The following is a 23252-nucleotide window of genomic DNA, read 5'->3' on the forward strand; positions in this document are numbered from 1 at the left end:
TATTAAAAAATGACTCCACTGAGGCCCCTATGAGGTCACATGGAAAGATTGGAAGGACATGCATGTATGCACAAAACTTCTGACTCTGGGGGCACCTGGGTGCCTCGGTCATTAAGCGTCTGCCTTCGGCTCAGGTCATGATCCCAGAGTCCTGGGATCGAGCCCCACATCAGCCTCCTGCACTGGGAGCCTGCTTCTTTGTCTCCCACTCCCCCTGCTTGTGTTCCCTCTCTCGCTGGCTGTGTCTCTCTGTCAAATAAATAAATAAAATCTTAAAAAAAAAAACAAAAAAAAACAAAAAAAAAACTTCTGACTCTGAATCACCCCTGGACAGGAATCCAAGCTTGCTGGTGAGTCATCCTGTGGTTATGAGGATCACATATAATGGATGATACTGATATTGTTCTTCCATTGCTCCTCTCCTCTAGTGTTTATGGCAAATTTTTGAATAGTGGGAGATACTTCATTTAGAGAAATTGAAAGGATCGTATTTATATATATATCACTGGAATTTTCAGTCAGAATCCAGAATACAATTTAAATATAAATATAGGGGTGCCTGGGTAGCGCAGTCGTTGAGCACCTGCCTTCGGCTCAGGGCATGATCCCAGGGTCCTGGGATTGAGCCCCACGTCAGGCTTCTCCACTGGGAGCCGGCTTCTTCCTCTCCCACTCCCCCTGCTTGTGTTCCCCCTCTCGCTGGCTGTCTCTCCGTCCAATAAATAAATAAATCTTAAAAAAAAAAAAATAAATATAAATATAGTTTGATATAAATATAGCTTATATTTATATATAGTTTATATTTATATATTTATATATTTTATACATTTATATATTTATATATTTTTATATTTTATATATAGTTTATATTTATATATTTATATATTTTATACATTTATATATTTATATATTTTTATATTTTATATATAGTTTATATTTATATATTTATATATGTCATATATAATTTATATATAATATATAAAAACTATATGTATTTATATAGTTTATATTTATATATTTATATTATATTTTATATATTTATATTTTTATATTTATATATTTTATATATTTTTATATATAGTTTATATTTATATACTTAATATAAATATAGTTTAATATAAATATAATTTAAACATAAATATATTTATAAATATAAATATATTTAAATATAATTTAAATATAAATATAAATTTGAATATAATTTAAAACCCCAAGCATGCCACCAGTCTTTCATGTTAATGAATACATAAATGGACCCTGATATTCCATAATTCAATGACTAGATGACATGCCTAAGAAAGAAATATTTTGCATAGGAATAAATGTATGATTTAATATTTTGCTTCATCACCTTTAAAGTCAAGTGTGATTCTAAGGCCATATTAAGTCAATCAATTTTTCCCATATTTGTCTTTCTGTGTAGTTCCACTCAGAGACATGTATTTTATTATCATTTCTTTTGCCAGTGACAATGGAGGCATGGTTAACAACATGGTTACAGCTGTGTAACAACAGGATCCTAATGTGTAGAAAAATCCCCAGGATCAGCTGTAACCTCCCGTATGTCGAAGTGCATTCTCGGGGAGAGCAGTAAGGCAGTGATGTACAAAGCAATGATGTTCACAGGGGTAAAGCACAGGGCTTTCAAAGGTTTCTGTTTTAAAGTTATATAAGTAGCTCTCGTGGCCAAGAGTAGATTTTCCATAGGAATTGTATTCAGTCAAAGATGAGAAAAAATACTCACTATGGTATATTTTATTTCAGAAGAAATTATTCTTAGCATATTCATGTAGTCCTTTGAATAAGTGAGGATTTTCAAATATTTCACATTCCAGTGTAGGAATGCCATTGAGAGAGTAGCAAAATGACAAAGGGAAAATCTCTCGGATAACAGAGATATCATAAAGCTTAATAAAGTTAGTTACATCAATTATACAGAGTGGCCAAAATTTTTTTAAATATTTCTATTTTTTTAAAAAAAATTCAAGAAAAATATAGAAGAGGTCTGTTCCACTTCCACAATCTAATCAAAGTATCTCAATATTTGGCGCAGGCTTTGGGCTCTTGAATCCTGGGCACTTCTTCAACCCCAGGATGATTGGCCCTTTTAGATCTGACATGTCAGGGAATCTCATCAAAGCCTCCTTTATGTCTTTGTTCCTTAGGCTGTAGATGAAGGGGTTCAGCATGGGGGTGACCACCGTGTACATCACTGAGGCCACTGCACTTGCGTGGGAGCTCTGGGGAGCAGCAGAGCTAAGGTACACTCCTAGGCCTGTACAATAAAATAAGGAGACAACGGAGAGGTGAGATGCACAGGTGGAAAATGCTTTATACTTGCCCTGAGCTGATGAGATCCTTAAGATGGAGGAAACTATCTTAGAGTAAGAGTAAAGGATCCCAACAAAAGGACCAACAACCAGTAACATAGCTGCAAAATATATCACCATGTTATTAAGAAAAGTATCAGAACATGCAAGTTGTATCATCTGATTGAGTTCACAGAAGAAGTGGGGAATTTCCACCTCTGTACAGAAGGACAGCTGCAACACCATGGAAGTGTGTAACAAGGAATCCAAGACACTCAGGATCCAGGACACCAGAACCAGCAGTCCACAGAGCCAAGGGTTCATGATGACTATGTAGTTCAGGGGATAACAGATGGCCACAAATCGGTCATAGGCCATCACAGTCAGGAGAAAGATTTCTAATCCTGTAAACAGTATGAAAAAATACATTTGTGTGATGCAGCCTGCATAACTGATCACTTTGCTCTGAGTCTGGATGTTCAGCAGCATCTTGGGGATGGTGGTGGAGGTGAAACAGATGTCTACAAAGGACAGGTTGGAGAGGAAGAAGTACATGGGGGTGTGGAGGTGGGAGTCAGAGCTGACGGCCAGGATAAGGAGCAGGTTTCCAAACATAGTGATCAGGTACATGGAGAGGAAAAGCCCGAATAGGAGGGGCTGCAGTTCTGGTTCCTCTGAAAATCCCAGAAGCTCTAAATTTGAAATTCCTGTATAGTTTCCTGGGTCCATGTGGTGGAGATGACTAACAACACAGAGGAAAATAACATGATTAATTTTCACACAAATAGTAATTGCTCAAATTGTATAAATGCAACAATTTGTATTTTCCAGTCATGAAACTGATTTCAATATTTTGTGAATTGATCTGGGGCACTTGAAGGGATCCCCATGTCCTATCTGTTTAGCAATTTCCATCCCAACATCAGATGTTCCCCAAAAGGTCAGGTATGGCGCGGTTTTAGTAAGAAATTATTTCATACATTTGAGGAATATATAGAATGTTGACCATGTTTCAGAAATTCTAGTCATAAAGTAGAGGTTTGCTGAAAAGTGAAAGTCCTACAATCACTGATGGTGATAGGTTAGAAGCATATATAAAGATTAAATAATTGTAAGTTGGAGACAGATGCTATGAAGAAAACAGAAGCACGTTAAGGGAGAGAGTGGATGGGTGTTATGATGGGTATTCTGTCAAGACTGGCTGAGAAGGTGACATTTGAACAGAGGCCTCATGGAAGAGAGGGTAGAAGATAGGTGGTCTTCCTGGCAGAGGTGACGGCTGGTGCAAGGGCCCTTAGACCCTGCTTCTGTCAGAAAATCAAGGGTCAGAAGGAAGCCAGTGTGTTGAGGGGAATGGCCAAGAGGGAGAATGTTGAGAGGTGGTGGCAGTGAATTTTCCAGAACCATGTGGCTTCATAGCTGCTTAAAGTTCAAGACACGGGACTTCCTCATCCACACTATGTACCTCTTCCACTTTATGATCTTGTTTCAATAGTGTCCTGTCAATTGAACATCCCACCTTAGTATCCTCTGTTGAGCTTGGCCTCTGTATCATAAGGGTCACCTTGTAATAGAAGCACCCATGTATCCCTGCTCCGAGGACTCTTCTCACTTATCAAGTTTCCTGGGCCCATGTGTACACACACACACACACACACACACACACACACACTTCACAAACATAGAACACCATGTCTTCCTGGTGTGTTACTTCTTTGTCCTTCTCACCTCTCCCCCACCTTTCCAACACACTGTTTAGTATGTGAATGCATACACATATTACCTTTCCCATAAGGAATATAGACATAGCACCCAGTAATTCCTATTCATAGCTTCCCAAGGACAAATCATCTTGGGGTTCCATTTTGGAATGGCTGCTTTCTGGCCTGTGTGTAAAGGAACATAAAATATTCTGTTCAGTTAAGGAGGGCAGGTGATGTGATGAGCATGGGGTGTTATACACAATTAATGAATCATTGAACATTACATCACAAACTACTGAGGTATTTAAAAAATTGTGTTCAGTAAACAAAGATAGTGCCGGAGAGAAATGAGAAAGACATAAAGACTAAAATTATCTAGGGGCAGCTATGTGGCTAAGTTGGTTAAATGTCCAAATTTGATTTTGGCTCAGGTCATGATATCAGGGTTGTGAGACTGGGGCCCCTGTTAGGCTCCAGGTCTATGCTCAATGCAGAATCTGCTTGAGATTCTCTCTTTCCCTCTCCCTCTGCCCCTCCCCCTGCTTTCTGGGTCTCTTTAAATGAATGAATGAATGAATGAATTAATTAATTAATTAATAATTTTTTAAAGAGTAAACTGATCTAATAACCTCAGTTGTCCTGAAAGACTGTGAGGAATGACAGCTTCGTCCGTGCTTGTGGCATCCAATCCTGGTTTTCTCCCATTTATAATCATCAAAAATAATAAAAAAGCAAAAATAAATTCTCCAAAAGACAAAAGTACTGACATCTTTATAGTGTGAAACACCTTACAGATTGAACAACAGTAGAGAAAAATGATAAAAAGAATAAACTAACACTTCACAAAATCTGGGCATTTTTATTACCACATAGGTGAAGACTTGTTTTTTCTGTGCCTATTCCATATTTATTTGACAGTTGGTTTTATTTGGTCCAATAGAGGATGAGGTGAGCCCCTTTATTACCTTTTGTATGTGACATCTTTTTTTGTTTATTTATTAACTCAGGCTTTGGATTTTAGGCAATTTGTTCACAAGTCCATGAGCACAACTACTCATGGTTCTGTTCCTTGTCCACCATGCAAAGGCCTCCCCAGACTGTAAATTCCTAGACACCCCATGGCATTCTATCTTCTTACTCTGAATACTCTTCATGTGACTTATCTGAGGACATTATCTCTTGCTCACATTTATCTCACTGCACTTTTGTCTGTCACTCTGACATAAGGACCAAAGGAGCAGGGACTTCACCTGTGCTGTTCATCTTTTTCTTTATGGGTGTGGATGCATATGCACTTATATGGAAACAAATTCAAGAAAATGAGACATTATGAAATACAAAGAAGGACAGTGGAGATAAAACCAGGTTAAAGAGAGCAGTTTCAGTACAACCGTATTCAATAAAATGGAAAGGAGTTTAGAGAACTAACTGAAACGGGATCTACAGGAGCAGTAATTTCACAAAATCAACATGGACGAATAATAAAATTCGCCAAGACATTAAAATAGAACAGTAGAAGATATAAAGTTCTTAGTAATGCCTGACACACACCAGGTGTTCTTTTAGTATTTGTTGAATGAATTAGGAATTAGGTCTCATTATATATGGACATTAAATACATGAGAAATCTGCATTTGGATTTAGTTGGAAAAGATTGGATTGTTGATAGAAGTTGGCACAAATAGTTTTCTACATGGAAGTGCAGTGGTTCCTTATCTCACACATCTCACAAAAATCAGGAGTAAACCCTCAGTTTAGGAGTAACCATTCCATTTTAGATGCACGTCTAGGAAACTACATATAAAATCCGCAGGTAGGTAAATCATCATAATTAAGGCAAAAACTCAAAGCAAGAACATCGATATATTTAAGTAAATAAAATGTAAAACTAATTAATGGCCAGAAATATCTAACGAAAAATCAATAGGGAATATGTGATTTATAAAAATTATTTGAAATGCTGATAATTATAAATAAATAGGCATATAATATGTGGTCATATAATAATAATAGACAAATAAACATGGTGATCAAATATATGAAGCTTTGTTGTAGCTAACTAATAGTTTAGAAACTAAAAAAGAATTCTCTTTCGCACCCATTACCCCAAGAAAATACTCAAAGGGCTGTCACAGTGATCAGGGTTAAAACTTCTAAACAATTGCAAAGGGGCACTTTCTAATTTTGCTGTCAGAATCGTGAAGTGTTACAATGCTTTGGAGTGCCTCTGAAGACAGGTACACATGTTAAAAATACAGATGTTCACTGGGGTGCCTGGCTGGCTCATTCAGTAGAGCATGGGATGCTTGAGCTCAGGGTTTTAAGTTCATGTTGGGTGTAGAAATTGCTTAAACAATACAGGCATTCTTTTTTTTAAGATTTTTTTTTAAAGATTTTATTTATTTATTTGACAGAGATAGAGACAGCCAGCGAGAGAGGGAACACAAGCAGGGGGAGTGGGAGAGGAAGAAGCAGGCTCACAGTGGAGGAGCCTGACGTGGGGCTTGATCCCATAACGCCGGGATCACGCCCTGAGCCAAAGGCAGATGCTTAACCGCTGTGCCACCCAGGCGCCCCAAGATTTTATTTATTTATTTGACAGAGAGAGAGACAGCCAGAGAGAGAGGGAGCACAAGCAGGGGGAGTGGAAGAGGAAGAAGCAGGCTCCCAGCAGAGCAGGGAGCCCATGCGGGGCTCGATTCCAGGACTCCAAGATCAAGACCTGAGCCGAAGGCAGATGCTTAATGACTGAGCCACCCAGGCACCCCCCACAATACAGGCATTCTTTAACTCAGGGTTTCTCAGTCTCTGCACTATTTATATTCTGGGACAGATCCTTCCTGTGGTGGCCTGTGTCCTGTGCATTGTAGGATTTTAGAGAATCCCTGGTTTCCATGGATCCCTTTCCAGTATGAGAGCCCAAAATGTTTTTGAACATTTCTCAATGACCCCTGGAGGACACAATCAACTTTGGCTAAGAAGCATAGTTTTAACTACTTAAAATATTTTGCAGCATTGATATTAAATATTTTTCTCATTAAATTACTCATCTCATTGATGGTGTTTCCATTTCTTTTCTCATTAAATTACAAGGAAAACTAGGAAACACCATCAAAAGTGTAAACAGCACAGCCACACCATGAAATGTCATGCAGGCTTTGAAGTAATGAATCAGCATTACACTGGTTGACTAGAGGACTTGTGGAAGGTACTCCTAAGTCAGAAGGCTGAGGGAGAAAAGCTACAAAAAGAAGATTGTGCCAGAACATAAAAAGTACTTATGACGTATGTAGGTGTCCTTTCTTATATTCGAATTGAAAGTGTGTGAATGTGTAAGTGTGCATACCACAGAATAGTTTTAAAAGAAATAGTGAGTTTGAAATGAAATTAAAGGTGCATGTTCTGCCTGTCATGGCATTTCCAAATGAATTAGTGAATCCGATACTGCTTCCTACTGTGCCGCACTCTCACTGGAAAATTCCAGAGCCTCAGTGTGTACATCTGCTTCTTCCGCTTTCTCAATGACAATAAACATTTTACCTCTTCCTTAAAAAAATAAAAAACAAAATAAAAGGAACAAAGACTTTGGAAAGAAAGGACAGTGAAATTGCACTTAAGTGAAGCAGAGTGGCTCAAAAAACTGTCTGAAATGAAATTGAAGGAGATCCAACACCAACTTCAGAACAAAAAGTTTTAAAGAGTAATACATTAATGAAGTCAACATGGGCCCAAATCTAAATTAGCTTTCCAAGGATTGGGAATAAAAGAATATGAAGAAGTCTTTTAAGGTGGAGAGAAAGTGTTACCTAAAGTTTGAGTTTCATGTCACATAAAGAGATATGAGACAAGAATGCTTGTGGAAGGTAAAGGTGATTCTTGCTCAATTGTAAGAAGGAATGCCTTACAAGTGATCACATTTCTATTTTAGAAATAGATCCAAGTATAAAAGGACAAAAGGAACAATAGGGACTGCAGAGACGTGAACACTAGTTGGAAATATGCGTAAAGGGTGATTTGTGAGCACCAGATATGGAGAAGGACATTCACTTTCATTGTTGGAAAACAGGTATTCAGAAGTGAAGAATATTAAGGTGACAGATCAATTCTTCCAGCAAAACAAACAAGCAAACAAACAAACAAACAAAACAAAACAAAAACTAGAAGAATCAGTGGAGGGCCTATATTACAAGTAACTCACAGACTTTACCCCACAAAATTCATATACTCTCACAAATTCTGCACAAATACTACTACACATACTCTAAAAAGCAAAACGGGAAATAGCTAAATTGGTGAAATAAAGAGCAATTCTTTGCTTGAAAGAACGCAAAAAAAAAAAAAATAATAAGAATAAAACCACTCCACCCCCACTAATGCAAACCCCAAGGACTCACATAGACTATTTTCAACAGAGAAAGTGAGTGGCTAGCTAAGCCAGACCATATTCAGGCTCAAGGGTAATGAGGTAGTGGGAAAGGAAGCTCATTAGCACACCCCTTTTCACATAATATATTTAAAATTTTCATGTGAATACCCAAGAAACAGGAGGTACTATGATATATAGTTTTCATGTATTGGTCTTGTAAGCATATACCTGCAAGAATTCTTTTGTCTGGATTTTTCTCCTCAGTATAAACATGTAATCTAATATGTCCCATCTTAAAAATGAAAAGCCATATACTCAGATCACTGTATAACTCTCCACAGCTAATGTTTGACTTTTCTACTCTAGTGAATTGTAAAGATCCTTGGTCTCATGTTCTTCTTTTATTCTTCCCATCCCTTATGTAATTGGGTTTCTGTTATTTAAACTTATTTGTTAATTTTGAACCTTGCATTTCTGAGTTCAATATTCACTTTCATTTTTAGCATCATACATACATAAATGAATCAATCATAAATTCCTTAATCAAGCCATCAAACAGCCACAGCAAACTCTCAGCTCTGGGCTAGGCTGGATTCACCCTCAGATGACCTCAGCTAAATGCTTTGACTTTCATTCTCTTGACCTTCTCATGCCGTCCCTACTGGGTGGTAAAACTTATCTAGATGGGGCCTCTGAGAGGAAGGTTGCTACGTGGAAATCAAAGTACCTCTGTGGTTGATAGATGATGGAGTATGAAGCTCTGTCCCCAGACAAGAGAGTAGGAATGGGTCAGACTTCAGTGCCCCATCCAGACTCAGGACTGCACAAAAGACGACCAGGTCTTGTCCAGCCCGAGGTTGTCTGAGCTGCGGGACTGCAACAGAGGAGTATTTACAGCTGGTTCGGTCTGCTCATTAGGATCATTTCCCTCTGTTCCTCCCACCTGTAGGCACATGATTTCCCTGCGGGACACTGGTGTGGACAGAAAGGACATTTATCCTGTTGCATTTCTGTTACTAGGAGAACCAGAGATAAGCCAAGTAAAGACAGTTTTTCTTACTTTTTTGTCTATGACTTCTTCTGCTTTTCAGAGATCTAAACTCCCAGCACCTTATCCCACTTATGAGTGAACATCTTCTCCTGTATAAGACTTAAGAATTGGTCTATGGTCATACCACTCTGAATGCACCCAATCTTGTCTGATCTCAGAACATAAGCCAGGTCTGGCCTGGTTAGTACTTGGATGGAAGCCTTAGGAATTGGTCTTGACTAGATCCCTTGGTTCTTCAAAGCATTGACTTGTGGTGGAGACACAACCCCTGATATCTCTAGCAAGTTACTTTCCCCTTTTTCAACAAAGATGATAAGTTTGTTCCTTTAATATAAAACATGGGCACTACACTTCTTGGCTTCAGGACAATCTTGACAAAACAATTAGGAATTTCACACTTCTATCACAAGATTAGTGCTAGGAGTTACAATGTCACTATAAAATATTTGTTCCCCTTGCTTTTGTAGACATGTCTAGCAAGAAGTTGCTGTGGCCAAGATCAAAAAGATTGCTGCCTGTGTTCTCACCCAGGATATTGATGGATTCCTGTCTCACATTTAGGTCTTTCATCCATTTTGAGTTTATTTTTGTATATGGTGTAAGGGAATGGTCCACTTTCATTCTTCTACACATGACTGTCCATTTTTCCCCTCACCACTTGTTGAAGAAATCTCTTCAAAGGACAGTCGTCCTTTTTTCATTGGTTATTCTTTCCTGCTTTGTCAAAGATTAGTTTACCATATAACTGAGGGTCCATTTCTTGGTTCTTTATTCTTCCATTGATTTATGTGTCTGTTTTTGTGCCCGTGCCATGCTATCTTGATGATTATAGCTTTGTAATATAGCTTGAAGTCAGGCATTGTGATGCTCTCAGCTTTGGTTTTCTTTTTCAACATTCCTCTGGCTGCTCAGGATCTTTTCTGCTTCCATACAAATTTGAGGAGTATTGGTTCCAGCTTTGTGAAAAAATATAGATGGTATTTTCATAGGGATTGCATTGAATGTGTAGATTGTTCTTGGTAGCATAGGTATTTATTTTTTTTATTTTTTAAGATTTTATTTATTTATTTGTGTGAGAGAGAGAGAGTGAGCACAGATAGAGAGTGAGAGGGAGAAGCAGACTTCCCGCTGAGCAGGGAGCTTGACTTGGGACTTGATCCCAGAACCCTGGGATCATGACCTGAGCTGAAGGCAGACACTTAACTGACTGAGCCACCCAGGCACTCCAGTGGCATAGAAATTTAAACAATGTTTATTCTTCCAATCCATAAAATTAACAAGGCAGTAAACAACAAATGGTGGTGAGGATGTGGAGAAAGGGGAACCCTCTTTTAATGTTGGTAGGAATTCAAGCTGGTACAACCCCTCTGGAAAACAGTATGGAAGTTCCCCTAGAAGTTAAAAATAGAGCTGCCCTATAAACCAACAATTGCAATACTACGTATTTACCCCAAAGATAAAAACGTAGTGATCAGAAGGGGCATCTGCTCCCCAAAGTTCATAGCAATGATGTCCACAATAGCCAAACTGCGGAAAGAGCCATGATATCCTTCAACAGATGAATGGATAAAGAAAATGTGGTTCCTAAATACAATGGAATATTACTCAGCCATCAGAAAGAATGATTAGTTACCACTTACATCAATGTGCATGGAACTGGAGGGTATTATGCTGAGCGAAAGAAGTCAATCAGAGAAAGACAATTATGAAGTGGTTTCATACATATGTTGAATATAAGAAACAGAGCAGAGGATCATAGGGAAGGGAGGGAAAACTGAAGGGGAATTCATCAGAGAGGGAGAAAAATCACGAGAGACTTAACTGTAGGATATAAACTGAGGGTTGCTGGAGGGGAGGTGGGTGGGGTGATATGGTAATTGGGTGATGAGAATTAAGTAAAATAGTTGGATATAGAGAGATGTGAAGATGCCACATCATTGGCTTTGAAGATGGAGAAAGGGCAATGAGCCAGAGAATACTTGTTGTCACTAGAATCTACAATAGGAAAGAAAAGGGATTCTCCTGTAGCATCCAGAAGGAACCAAGCCCTGAGAAATCTTGATTTTAGCCCACTGAGACTTCTTTCAGGTTTCTGACCTCCTACACGGTAAAAGCGTAGATTTGTTTCTTTGAAGCCTCTAGTGTGGCAATTTGTTATAGCAGAAATAGGAGTGTTATATAGACATTTATCCAAGAGGAAAGTGATTTTTGGTCTCTCAATTAATTTATTTCTCTGCTCTTGGTTAAGGGCATTTTGTGTTGATATCCAAGATTAACTGGAAGAAAAATAATAATAAAGTCAATATGGAGCTTCTGCTCCATTGCTGAAATGGAATGGAAAAAGAGAATTTCTGGTTGAGGAGTTAAGATGGCAGAGGAGTAGGAGACACCATTTTCAGCCAGTCCCCCGAGTCGAGCTGGATAGGTACCAGACCAGCCTAAACAACCACAGAACCAGCCTGAGACGCAGGAAGACGCATCTGGATCTCTACAAATGAACATCTCCAGCGCGGAGTATTGAGGTACGAAGCAGGGAGCCATGAAACTGTGCACAGATATCGGAAGATAAACAGAAGGGAGAGGGAGCCACCGCGTTCGGGTGCCGGGAAAGCGGTAGCCACTTGCACGGGAGAGCAGGCGGGGCTCGCGGACGGCACCCGCAAAACAGCAGACTGAGACCATGAGCCGGGTGCGCGCGCCCCCAGGCATCTCGCGGAACACCGGAATCCCGGTGCGCTCACTGGATCCAGACTGAGACCTGGAGATCCAGGAGCGCGTGCGGGGCGGCTGGCGGCATTAGAAACATAAAGGACAGAGACGCGCCAGCCCTGGAAGTGAGGGCTGGGACGCCGGGTGTGGGGCGCACATCCCGGGACACTGCAGGGTTGAGCAGCACCAACAGAAACAGAGTTAAAGTGGCCAGAACATTAGTAGAGAACGGGCCGCAATCCTTCTGTTCCGTGACAGAGGCTGAAATTTGGCCGCTGCTGCTCTGACTCTCAGAAGAGGCACAGCAAACCGCCAGGGAAAGCCGCCAGAGAACAAAAGCCTGGAAATACCGGCTCAGGGAGTGCCCATCCCCATCCCCCCTCGCAGGGGACGCCGAGACTCTACCCAAACAGGGCTGCCTGAGTATTGGCGCGGCAGGCCCCTCCCCCAGAAGGCAGCTGAAAAATCAAGAGGCCCACAACCCGGGCGCCTGGGTGGCGCAGTCATTGAGCGCCTGCCTTCGGCTTAGGGCGTGATCCCGGCGTTCTGGAAAGAAGTCCCTCATCGGGCTCCTCCGCTGGGAGCCTGCTTCTTCCTCTCCCACTCCTCTGCTTCTGTTCCCTCTCTCACTGGTTGGCTGCCACATAAATAAATAAATAAAATCTTTAAAGAAGAAGCCCACATCCCTAAGATCCCTATAAAACAAGGGGCACGGCCTGGGACCCAGTCAATAATTTGGGCTCTGGAAACCCTGCAACCTCTCTTCATCAGAATGACAAGAAGGAGAAGCCCCCCCCCCCCAGCAAAGAAAAGACAGTGAGCCTGTGGCCTCTGCCACAGAAATAATGGATATGGATGTAACCAAATTATCAGAAATGAAATTCAGAGTAACAATGGTCAAAATGATGAGTAGAATTGAAAAAACTATTAACGAAAAGGTTACTGAGAATATAGAATCCCTAAGGACAGAAATGAGAGCGAATCTGACAGAAATTAAAAATTCTATGAGCCAAATGCAGGCAAAACTAGAGGCTCTGACAGCCAAGGTCGCAGAAGCAGAGGAACGGGTTAGTGAATTGGAGGATGGGTTAATAGAGGAAAAAATGAAAACAGAAGATGGTCTTAAAAAAATCCACGCCCACAAATGTAGGTTACGGGAGATTACTGCCTCAATGAGACGATCCAATGTTAGAATCATCGGCATCCCCGAGGGGGTGGAGAAAAACAGAGGTCTAGAAGAGATATTTGAACAAATTGTAGCTGAAAACTTCCCTAATCTAGCGAGGGAAACAAACATTCGTGTCTAAGAGGCAGAGAGGACCCCTCCCAAGCTCAACCACGACAAACCTACGCCACGTCACGTCATAGTGCATTTCGTAAATATTAGATCCAAGGATACAGTATTGAAAGCGGCCAGGGCAAAGAAATTTCTCACGTACCAAGGCAAAAGCATCAGAATTACGTCAGACCTGTCTACACAGACCTGGAATGAGAGAAAGGGTTGGGGGAGCATATTTAAAGCTCTTTCAGAGAAAAACATGCAGCCAAGGATCCTTTATCCAGCAAGGCTGTCATTCAGAATTGATGGAGAAATAAAGACATTTCAGAATCGCCAGTCACTAACCAATTTTGTAACCACGAAACCAGCCCTACAGGAGATATTACGGGGTGTTCTATAAAAGTAAAAAGGCCCCAAGAGTGATACAGAACAGAAAGTCACAGCCAATACAAACAAAGACTTTACTGGCAACATGGCAACATTAAAATCATATCCCTCAGTAATCAGTCTTAATGTAAATGGTTTGAACCATCCCATAAGACGCCACAGGGTTGCAGATTGGATAAAAAGAAATGACCCATCCATTTGCTGTCTACAGGAGACTCATTTCGAACCCAAAGATGCATTCAGACTGAGAGTAAGTGGATGGAGTACCATTTTCACGCAAATGGACCTCAAAAGAAAGCTGGGGTAGCAATTCTTATATCAGATAAATTGGATTTTAAACTACAGACTATAGTTAGAGATGCAGAAGGGCACTATATTATTCTTAAGGGAAGTATTCAACAAGTGGATATGACAATTATAAATATATATACCCCCAACAGGGGAGCAGCAAGATACACAAGCCAACTCTTAACCAGAACAAAGAGACATATAAATAAAAATACATTAATAGTAGGGGACCTCAACACTCCACTATCAGAAATAGACAGAACACCCTGGCAAAAACTTAGCAAAGAATCAAAGGCTTTGAATGCCAACTCGACGAGTCGGACCTCATAGATATATATAGAACACTACACACCAGAACCAAAGAATACTCATTCTATTCTAATGCCCATGGAACATTCTCAAGAATAGACCATGTTCTGGGACACAAAACAGGTCTCAACTGATACCAAAAGATTGAAATTATCCCCTGCATATTCTCAGACCACAACGCTCTGAAATTGGAACTCAACCACAAGGAAAAATTTGGAAGAAACTCAAACACTTGGAGACTAAGAACCATCCTGCTCAGGAATGACTCGATAAACCAGGAAATCAAAAATCAAATTAAACAATTTATGGAGACCAATGAGAATGAAAATACAATAGTCCAAAACCTATGGGATACTGCAAAGGCAGTCCTAAGGGGGAAATACATAGCCATCCAAGCCTCACTCAAAAGAATAGAAAAATCTAAAATGCAGTTTTTATATTCTCACCTCAAGAAGCTGGAAAAGCAACAGAGGGACAGGCCTAATCCACGCACGAGGAAGCAGTTGACCAAAATTAGAGCTGAAATCAATCAAGCAGAAACCAGAAGTACAGTAGAGCAGATCAACAGGACTAGAAGCTGGTTCTTGGAGAGAATCAATAAAATTGACAGACCACTGGCAACACTTATCCAAAAGAAAAGAGAAAGGACCCAGATTATTAAAATTATGAATGAAAAAGGAGAGGTCACGACGAACACCATGGAAATTGGAAGGATTATTAGAAATTTTTATCAACAGCTATATGCCAATAAACTAAGCAATCTGGAAGAGATGGAATCCTTCCTGGAAACCTATAAACTACCAAGATTGAAACCGGAAGAAATTGATTTCTTAAACAGGCCAATTAATTATGAAGAAATTGAGTCAGTGATAAACAACCTTCCAAATAACAAAACTCCAGGCCCAGACGGTTTTCCTGGGGAATTCTACCAAACATTCAAAGAAGAAATAATACCTATTCTCCTAAAGCTATTTCAAAAAATAGAAACAGAAGGAAAGCTACCAAACTCATTCTGTGAGGCCAATATTATCTTGATCCCCAAACCAGGCAAAGACCCCCTCAAAAAGGAGAATTACAGACCGATTTCCCTAATGAATATGGACGCCAAAATCCTCAACAAGATACTTGCTAATAGAATCCAACAGTTCATTAAAAGGATTATCAATCATGATCAAGTGGGATTCATACCTGGGACGCAAGAGCGGTTCAATATTCGCAAATCAATCAGTGTGATACATCATATCAACAAGAAAAGAGTCAGGAACCATATGATCCTCTCAATCGATGCCGAAAAAGCATTTGACAAAATACAGCATCCTTTCCTGATTAAAACCCTTCAGAGTGTAGGAATAGAAGGTACCTTTCTCAATCTCATAAAAGCCATCTATGAAAAGCCTACTGCAAATATTATTCTCAATGGGGAAAAGCTGGAAGCCTTTCCCTTAAGATCAGGAACTCGACAAGGATGCCCACTCTCGCCACTATTATTCAACATAGTACTAGAAGTCCTTGCAACAGCAATCAGACGACAAAAAGGGATCAAAGGTATTCAAATCGGCAAAGAAGAAGTCAAAATGTCTCTCTTTGCAGTTGACATGATTCTCTATATGGAAAACCCAAAAGAAGTCACTCCCAAACTCTTAGAAGTTATAGAGCAATTCAGTAACGTGGTGGGATACAAAATCAATGCTCAGAAATCAGCTGCATTTCTATACACGAATAACGAGACCAAAGAAGGAGAAATGAGGGAATCCATCCTATTTACAATAGCACCAAAAACCATATGTTACCTTGGAATTAACTTAACCAGAGATGTAAAGGACCTATATTCTAGAAACTATAAATCACTCTTGAAAGACATTGAGGAAGACATAAAATGATGGAAAAATATTCCATGCTCATAGATAGGAAGAATTAACATAGTTAAAATGTCCATGCTAACCAGAGCAATCTACACTTTCAATGCTATCCCGATCAAAATACCGAGAACGTTTTTCAAAGAACTGGAACAAATAGTCCTTAAATTTGTATGGAAACAGAAAAGGCCCCGAATCTCCAAGGAACTGTTGAAAAGGAAAAACAAAGCTGGGGGCATCACAATGCTGGATTTCGAGCTGTACTACAAAGCTGTGATCACAAAGACAGCATGGTACTGGCACAAAAGCAGACACATAGACCAATGGAACCGAATAGAGAGCCCAGAAATGGACCCTCGGCTCTTTGGGCAACTAATATTTGATAAAGCAGGAAAAAACATCCGGTGGGAAAAAGACAGTCTCTTCAATAAATGGTGCTGGGAAAATTGGACAGCTACATGCAAAAGAATGATACTTGACCACTATCTCACACCATACATAAAAATAAACTCCAAATGGATGAAAGACCTCAATGTGAGACAGGAATCCATCAAAATTCTAGAGGAGAACAGAGGCAGCAACATCTGTGACATTGGCCAAAGCAAACTTTTTCATGACACATCCCCAAAGGCAAGAGAAACAAAAGATAAAATGAATCTATGGGACTTCATCAAGATTAAAAGTTTCTGCACATCCAAGGATACAGTCAGAAAAACTAAGAGGCCACCCACGGAATGGGAGAATATATTTGCAAATGACACTACAGATAAAGGACTGGTATCCAAGATCTACAAAGAACTTCTCAAACTCAATACACGAGAAACAAATAAACAAATAAAAAAATGGGCAGAATATATGCACGGACACTTTTCCAATGAAGACATACAAATGGCTAACAGACACATGAAAAAGTGTTCAAAATCATTAGCCATCAAGGAAATTCAAATCAAAACCACACTGAGATATCACCTTACACCAGTTAGAATGGCAAAAATAGACAAGCAAGAAGCAACAATTGTTGGAGAGGATGTGGAGAAAGGGGATCCCTCCTACATTGTTGGTGGGAATGCAAGTTGGTACAGCCACTCTGGAAAATAGTGTGGAGGTCGCTTAAAAAGTTAAAAATTGAGCTACCCTATGATCCAGCCAGTGCACTACTGGGTGTTTACCCCAAAGATACAGATGTAGTGAAGAGAAGGGCCATATGCACCCCAGTATTCATAGCAGCAATGTCCACAATAGCTAAATTGTGGAAGGAGCCGAGATGCCCTTCAACAGACGACTGGATTAAGAAGTTGTGGTCCATATATACAATGGAATATTACTCAGCTATCAGAAAGAACGAGTTCTCAACATTTGCTACAACATGGACGGCACTGGAGGAGATAATGCTAAGTGAAATAAGTCAAGCAGAGAAAGACAACTATCATATGATTTCTCTCATCTATGGAACATAAGAACTAGGATGATCGGTAGGGGAAGAAAGGGATAAAGAAAGGGGGTGTAATCAGAAGGGGGAATGAAACATGAGAGACTATGGACTATGAGAAACAAAATGAGGGCCTCAGAGGGGAGGGGGGAATGGGATAGACTGATGATGGGTAGTAAGGAGGGCACGTATTGCATGGTGCACTGGGTGTTATACACAACTAATGAATCATCAAGCCTTACATCGGAAACCGGGGATGGTGACTAACATAATATAATAAAAAATCATTAAAAAATAAAATAAAATAAAATAAAATAAAATAAAATAAAATAAAATAAAATGTCACACTATGAAAAAAAAATTCCAGTGGCATATTTTAGTGAAATAGGACAAACACTCCTACAATTTTTATGGAATTGCAAAGACATGAATAGCTAAAGCAATCTTGAGAAAGAAGAGCAAAACTGGAAGCATCATCCTCCCTGATGTTGAACAGTATTGCAAAGCTATGGTAACCAAAACAGCATGATATTGACATAAAAAACACACAGATCAATGGAACATAATATAGAGCCCAGAAATAAAGCCACAACAATGTGGTTAATTACTTCATGACAAGGAAGCAAGAATCGATAACAAGGAAGGAAAAGTCTCTTCAATAAATGATGTTGGGTAAACTGGACAGCCACATGGAAAAGAATGCAGCTGGACCACTATCTTATACCATAGGCAAAAATTAACTCAAAATGGATTAAAGACTTGAATGTAAGACCCAAAGCCATAAAACTTCTAGAAGAAAACTTCTTCGTCTTGACAATGAGTTTTGGAATTTGACACCAAAAACAAGGGAAGAAAAGCAAAAAATAAACAACATAGACCTCAAACTAAAAACTTCTGCACACCAAAGAAAACCATCAACAAAATGCAAAGGGAAAATCCTGAATGGCAGAGGATATTTGCAAATCATATATCTAATAAGGGGTAAATATTCCAAATATGTGAAGAACTCATACAACTCAATAGCAACAAGCAAACAAACAATCTGATTAAACAATGAGCAGAGGATCTGAATAGACATTTTTCCAATGAAGATACACAGATGGCCAACAGGTTCATGAAAAGATGCTCAACATCACTAGTCATCAGGGAAATGCAAATCAGAAGCACAATGAGGTATCACCTCACTCCACTTGGAATGGTCAGTATCAAAAAGACAAAAAAGAATAAGTGTTCTTGAGGATGTGGCAAAAAGGGTATCCCATGCACTGTTGGTGGGGATGTAAATTGGGGCAGACACTGTGAAAAACAGTATAAAATTTCCTTGAAACATTAAAAATATAAATGCTCTATGATCCAGCAATTCTACTTCTGATCATTTATCTTAAGAAAACAAATACAGAAATTCAAAAAGATATGCACACCACCATTTCATGGTGGCCGTATTACAATAGCTGAGATATGGAAACAACCTATATTCATCAGTGGATGAATGGATAAAGTAAGTGTGCTGTACCAGGTGCTGTATGGAAGTTTTGAATCACTATATTGCACAAATGAAACTAAAGTAACACTGTATGTTAACTATGCTGGAATTAAAATAAACATATATATATATATATATAGAGAGAGAGAGAGAGAGAGAGAGAGAGGAGAATAAAAAAGAATATTCTATTAGAATAGAATAGAATGTTATTTAGCCATAAAGATGAAAGAAATGTTGACAATCGTGACAACAAGGATGGACCTTGAGGGCATTATGCTCAGGGAAATAAGTCAGACAAATACAAATCAAAACCACATTGAGATACCACGTTACACCAGTTAGAATTCAAAAATTAACAAGACATGAGACAATAAATGTTGGCGAGGTTGTGGAGAAAGGGGAACCCTCTTACACTGTTGGTGGGAATGCAAACTGGTACAGCCACTCTGGAAAACAGTATGGAGGTTCTTCAAAAAGTGAAAAACAGAGCTATCCTATGACCTAGCAATTGCACTACTGGATATTTACCCCAAAGATACAGATGTAGTGAAATGAAGGGTCACATGCACCCCAATGTTCACAGCAGCAATGTCTGCATTAGCCAAAGTGTTTCCAAGATGTCCTTCAACAGACGAATGGATAGAGAAGATGTGGTTCATATATACAATGGAATATTACTCAGCCATCAGAAAGGCTGAATACCCACCATTTGTGTGACATGGATGGAACTGGAGGGGATTATACTAAGTGAAATAAGTCAAGCAGAGAAGGACAATTATCATATGGTTTCACTCATATATGGAACATAAGGAATAATGTGGAAGACTACAGGGGAAGGAAGCGAAAACTGAATGGGAAGAAATCAGAGAGGGAGACAAACCATGAGAGACTCTGGACTCTAGGAAATAAACAGGGTTACAGAGGAAGGGTGTTGGGGGACAGGGTAGTCAGGTGATGGGTATTAAGGAGGGCACGTGTGGTGATGAGAACTGGGTGTGATATGCAACTAATGAATCACTGAGCACTACATCAAAAACTAATGAGTTGTAAGTTGGCTAATTGAACATAATAAAACATAAATAAAATAAAATAAAAATACTCTTTAAAAAATAAAGGCCTCATCTCTACAAAACAAAACAAAAAGAAATAAAGAAATAAGTAAAACAGAGGAAGATAAATACCATATGATCCCATTTATGTGTGGAATCTTGAAAACAAGAACAAAACCAAACCAAGCTTGTGGATATTCAGAACAAATTGACAGTAGCCTGAGCTAGGGCATGGGGAGTGGGTGAAATGGGCAAAAGTGTGAAAAGGTACAAATTTCCACTTATAAAATGAGTAAGTCAGGGGGTGTCATGTCCAGCATGGTGACTCTTGCTAACAAAACTGCATTGTAGACTTGAAAGTAGCTAGAAGAGGGGATCTTGACAACTGTCATCATGAGAGAAAGTTTGTAAGTATATATTGAGATGGATGATAACTGAACTTGTTCTGATCACTCTGCAATATAAACAACTATTCAGTCATCGCATTATACACATGAAATTAATGCAACACGATGTCGATTATATTTTAACTCATTATCAACAGCAATAATAATAATAAATGAGGGATAGTTCATCCATAACATTGGCTCAGGTTTGATTCACAAGTATCTTGGGCCCAGGTGACTGTCAGGGGCATTCTTAGCCTATGGCATCATGATCCATAGGCTAGGCTTAAAAGGGACGATGATAAAGTCTATGTTATCCAGAAGAGCAGTTAAGGAGTAAAAAAGAATGACAATAGAGCCAACCTGGAAACAGTGATTTCATGTTTTCCTCTATGGCGAAATTATATAAATGGCCTTAAATGCCAAATGTAGCTTCATCTGTGTGAGTAATACAACTCATGATTATTCCCTTCAGGAAGTCTAGGGAAATTTTACTTGGCATGATATATGTCTTTTGAAAATAAAACATTTTTTAAGAAATCAAAGTGGTCCTGTAAAAATATGTCTGTTTTCAAATATTTCTGATTCAAAGTTGGGAAGAACTGTGGGAATGTATAAAAATGGATAAAGGGAAAAACTATATATATCAGACAGAGAAGGAAGCTTAATAAATGGATTTTTGGAAAATTGTATAGAGAAGTTGAATTCTAAGAAATGGAGATTTCTGGAAATACATAGGAGCAAATCTTACTTCACAATGATCGAAAATCATGTCCTTGAATCCTGCAGTCAAGGGCGCTTTTTCACTACCAGGACAATTGTCCCATTTATAGTTGCCCTCTTGAAAAATCTTATTAGAGCACCCTTTATGTCTCTGTTTCTCAGGCTGTAGATGAAGGGGTTCAGCATGGGAGTGACCACTGTGTACATCACTGAGGCCACTGCACTTGCGTGGGAGCTCTGGGTAGAAGCAGAGATAAGATACACACCGAGGACGGTACAATAAAATAAGGAGACAACTGAGAGGTGAGATGCACAGGTGGAAAATGCTTTATATTTGCCCTGAGCTGATGAGATTCTACGTATGGAGGAAATAATCTTAGAGTAAGAGTAAAAGATCCCGACAAGGAAACCACCAGCCAGCAACACAATTGAAACATATAGCACTGTGTCATTAAGAAAGGTATCAGAACAGGCAAGTTGGATCATTTGATTGAGTTCACAGAAAAAGTGGGGGATTTCCAAGTCTGTACAGAAGGACAACTGCAATACCATTAAGCTTTGTAATAAGGAATTCAGGGCACTCATGATCCAGGACACCAGAATCAGCAGTCCACAGAGCTGGGGGTTCATGATGACCCTGTAGTGCAGGGGGTGGCAGATGGCCACGAACCGGTCATAGGCCATCAAAGCCAGGAGAAAGTAATCCCAGCCTGCAAAGAGTACTGAAAAACAGATCTGGCTGATGCATCCTGTGTAGGTTATAACTTTGCTGTGTGTCTGTATATTCACCAGCATCTTGGGGATGGTGGTAGAGGTGAAACAGATGTCAACAAAGGACAGGTTGGCCAGGAGGAAGTACATGGGGGTATGGAGGTGGGAGTCAGAGCTGACGGCCAGGATGATGAGTAGGTTTCCAAACACTGTTATCAGGTACATGGAGAGGAAAACCGCAAATATGAGGGGCTGCAGTTCTTCATCATTTGATAATCCCAGAAGAAGAAATCCTGAAATGTGGGTATCATTGCCTGCTCCCATGTGGTGGTGTTGATGACTAGAAATTAGAAAAAATGATTAATTTTTTAACACAAATGAACATTAGTCACATGGCAGAAAAGGTATAATTACAATGACATGTGGGAAACCAATGCAGGCATAAAAGAAAGTGAATGTGGTATTATCTTTACTGGGAGTTCAGGAAGACCTAAATACAAGGTGACACTTGAAGAGAGACTTCAGGGAAATCTGCAAGGGAGACACAAGTTGATGTGTGGACATGTGTACCCTGCAGGAGAAAGAGCCAGTGGAAAGTCCCTGAGGAAGGCAGTTGTATTTAATGGATATCCAGGATGAAAAATGGAGCCAGTGTGGTCAGGAGACCAACAAGACAGAGAGTGATGAGAGGTGGTGTCAGGGAAGGTTGAGGAATGAGGTGGCCTCCCTGCTGCAGGTGAGACTTCAAGATACAGGGAGTCCTTCATTCACATGGTGTTCCTTGCACTTCATTAATTTGTGTCCATGGAATCCTGTCAATAAAAATGGATCCATTCTTTATTTCCAAGTATTGGTTAGCATCCTGGTGTCTCTATTTTAAGAGTCCAATATTGGAACACTACAGACTCCTGGGGCCATGTGACTACCAAGCTCTTCTCACCTCTAGCTACAATATTTAGGAAAGAAATGATATTAGTTAATCTCTCAACATCAAATTATCATTACCCTAACAAATATAGAAAAGTATACAAATTCCAGGTGTTAAGACTGCCATGAACATGGAACTTGGTGCTCCATTTTAATATGACTATTTTGTCCTGTATTTATAGAAGTATAAAAAACTAAGAGGTGACAGAGAAAAGGAAGATGGGGGAGAAAGGTCTAACAAGCCCAGGTCCCTGAGAGATCCTGATGACGAGAAAGCTTCCCTGGTT

General features: G+C 39.5%; 2 protein-coding genes across 2 annotated transcripts; both read right to left on the reverse strand.

Moving 5' to 3' along the window:
• Nucleotides 1-2027: 2027 nt before the first annotated feature.
• Nucleotides 2028-3038, reverse strand: LOC113248926 (olfactory receptor-like protein OLF4). The gene has a single exon (XM_026490516.2). The coding sequence runs from the start codon at nt 3036-3038 to the stop codon at nt 2028-2030; it is 1011 nt and encodes a 336-aa protein (XP_026346301.2).
• An 18355-nt stretch (nt 3039-21393) lies between these two features.
• Nucleotides 21394-22362, reverse strand: LOC125283808 (olfactory receptor 7A10-like). The gene has a single exon (XM_048227236.2). It carries the CDS (start codon nt 22360-22362, stop codon nt 21394-21396), a length of 969 nt encoding a protein of 322 aa, XP_048083193.2.
• Between the last annotated feature and the right edge of the window lie 890 nt (nt 22363-23252).

This window comes from Ursus arctos, unplaced genomic scaffold (genome assembly GCF_023065955.2).
Source record: "Ursus arctos isolate Adak ecotype North America unplaced genomic scaffold, UrsArc2.0 scaffold_14, whole genome shotgun sequence".
Taxonomy (NCBI): domain Eukaryota; kingdom Metazoa; phylum Chordata; class Mammalia; order Carnivora; family Ursidae; genus Ursus; species Ursus arctos.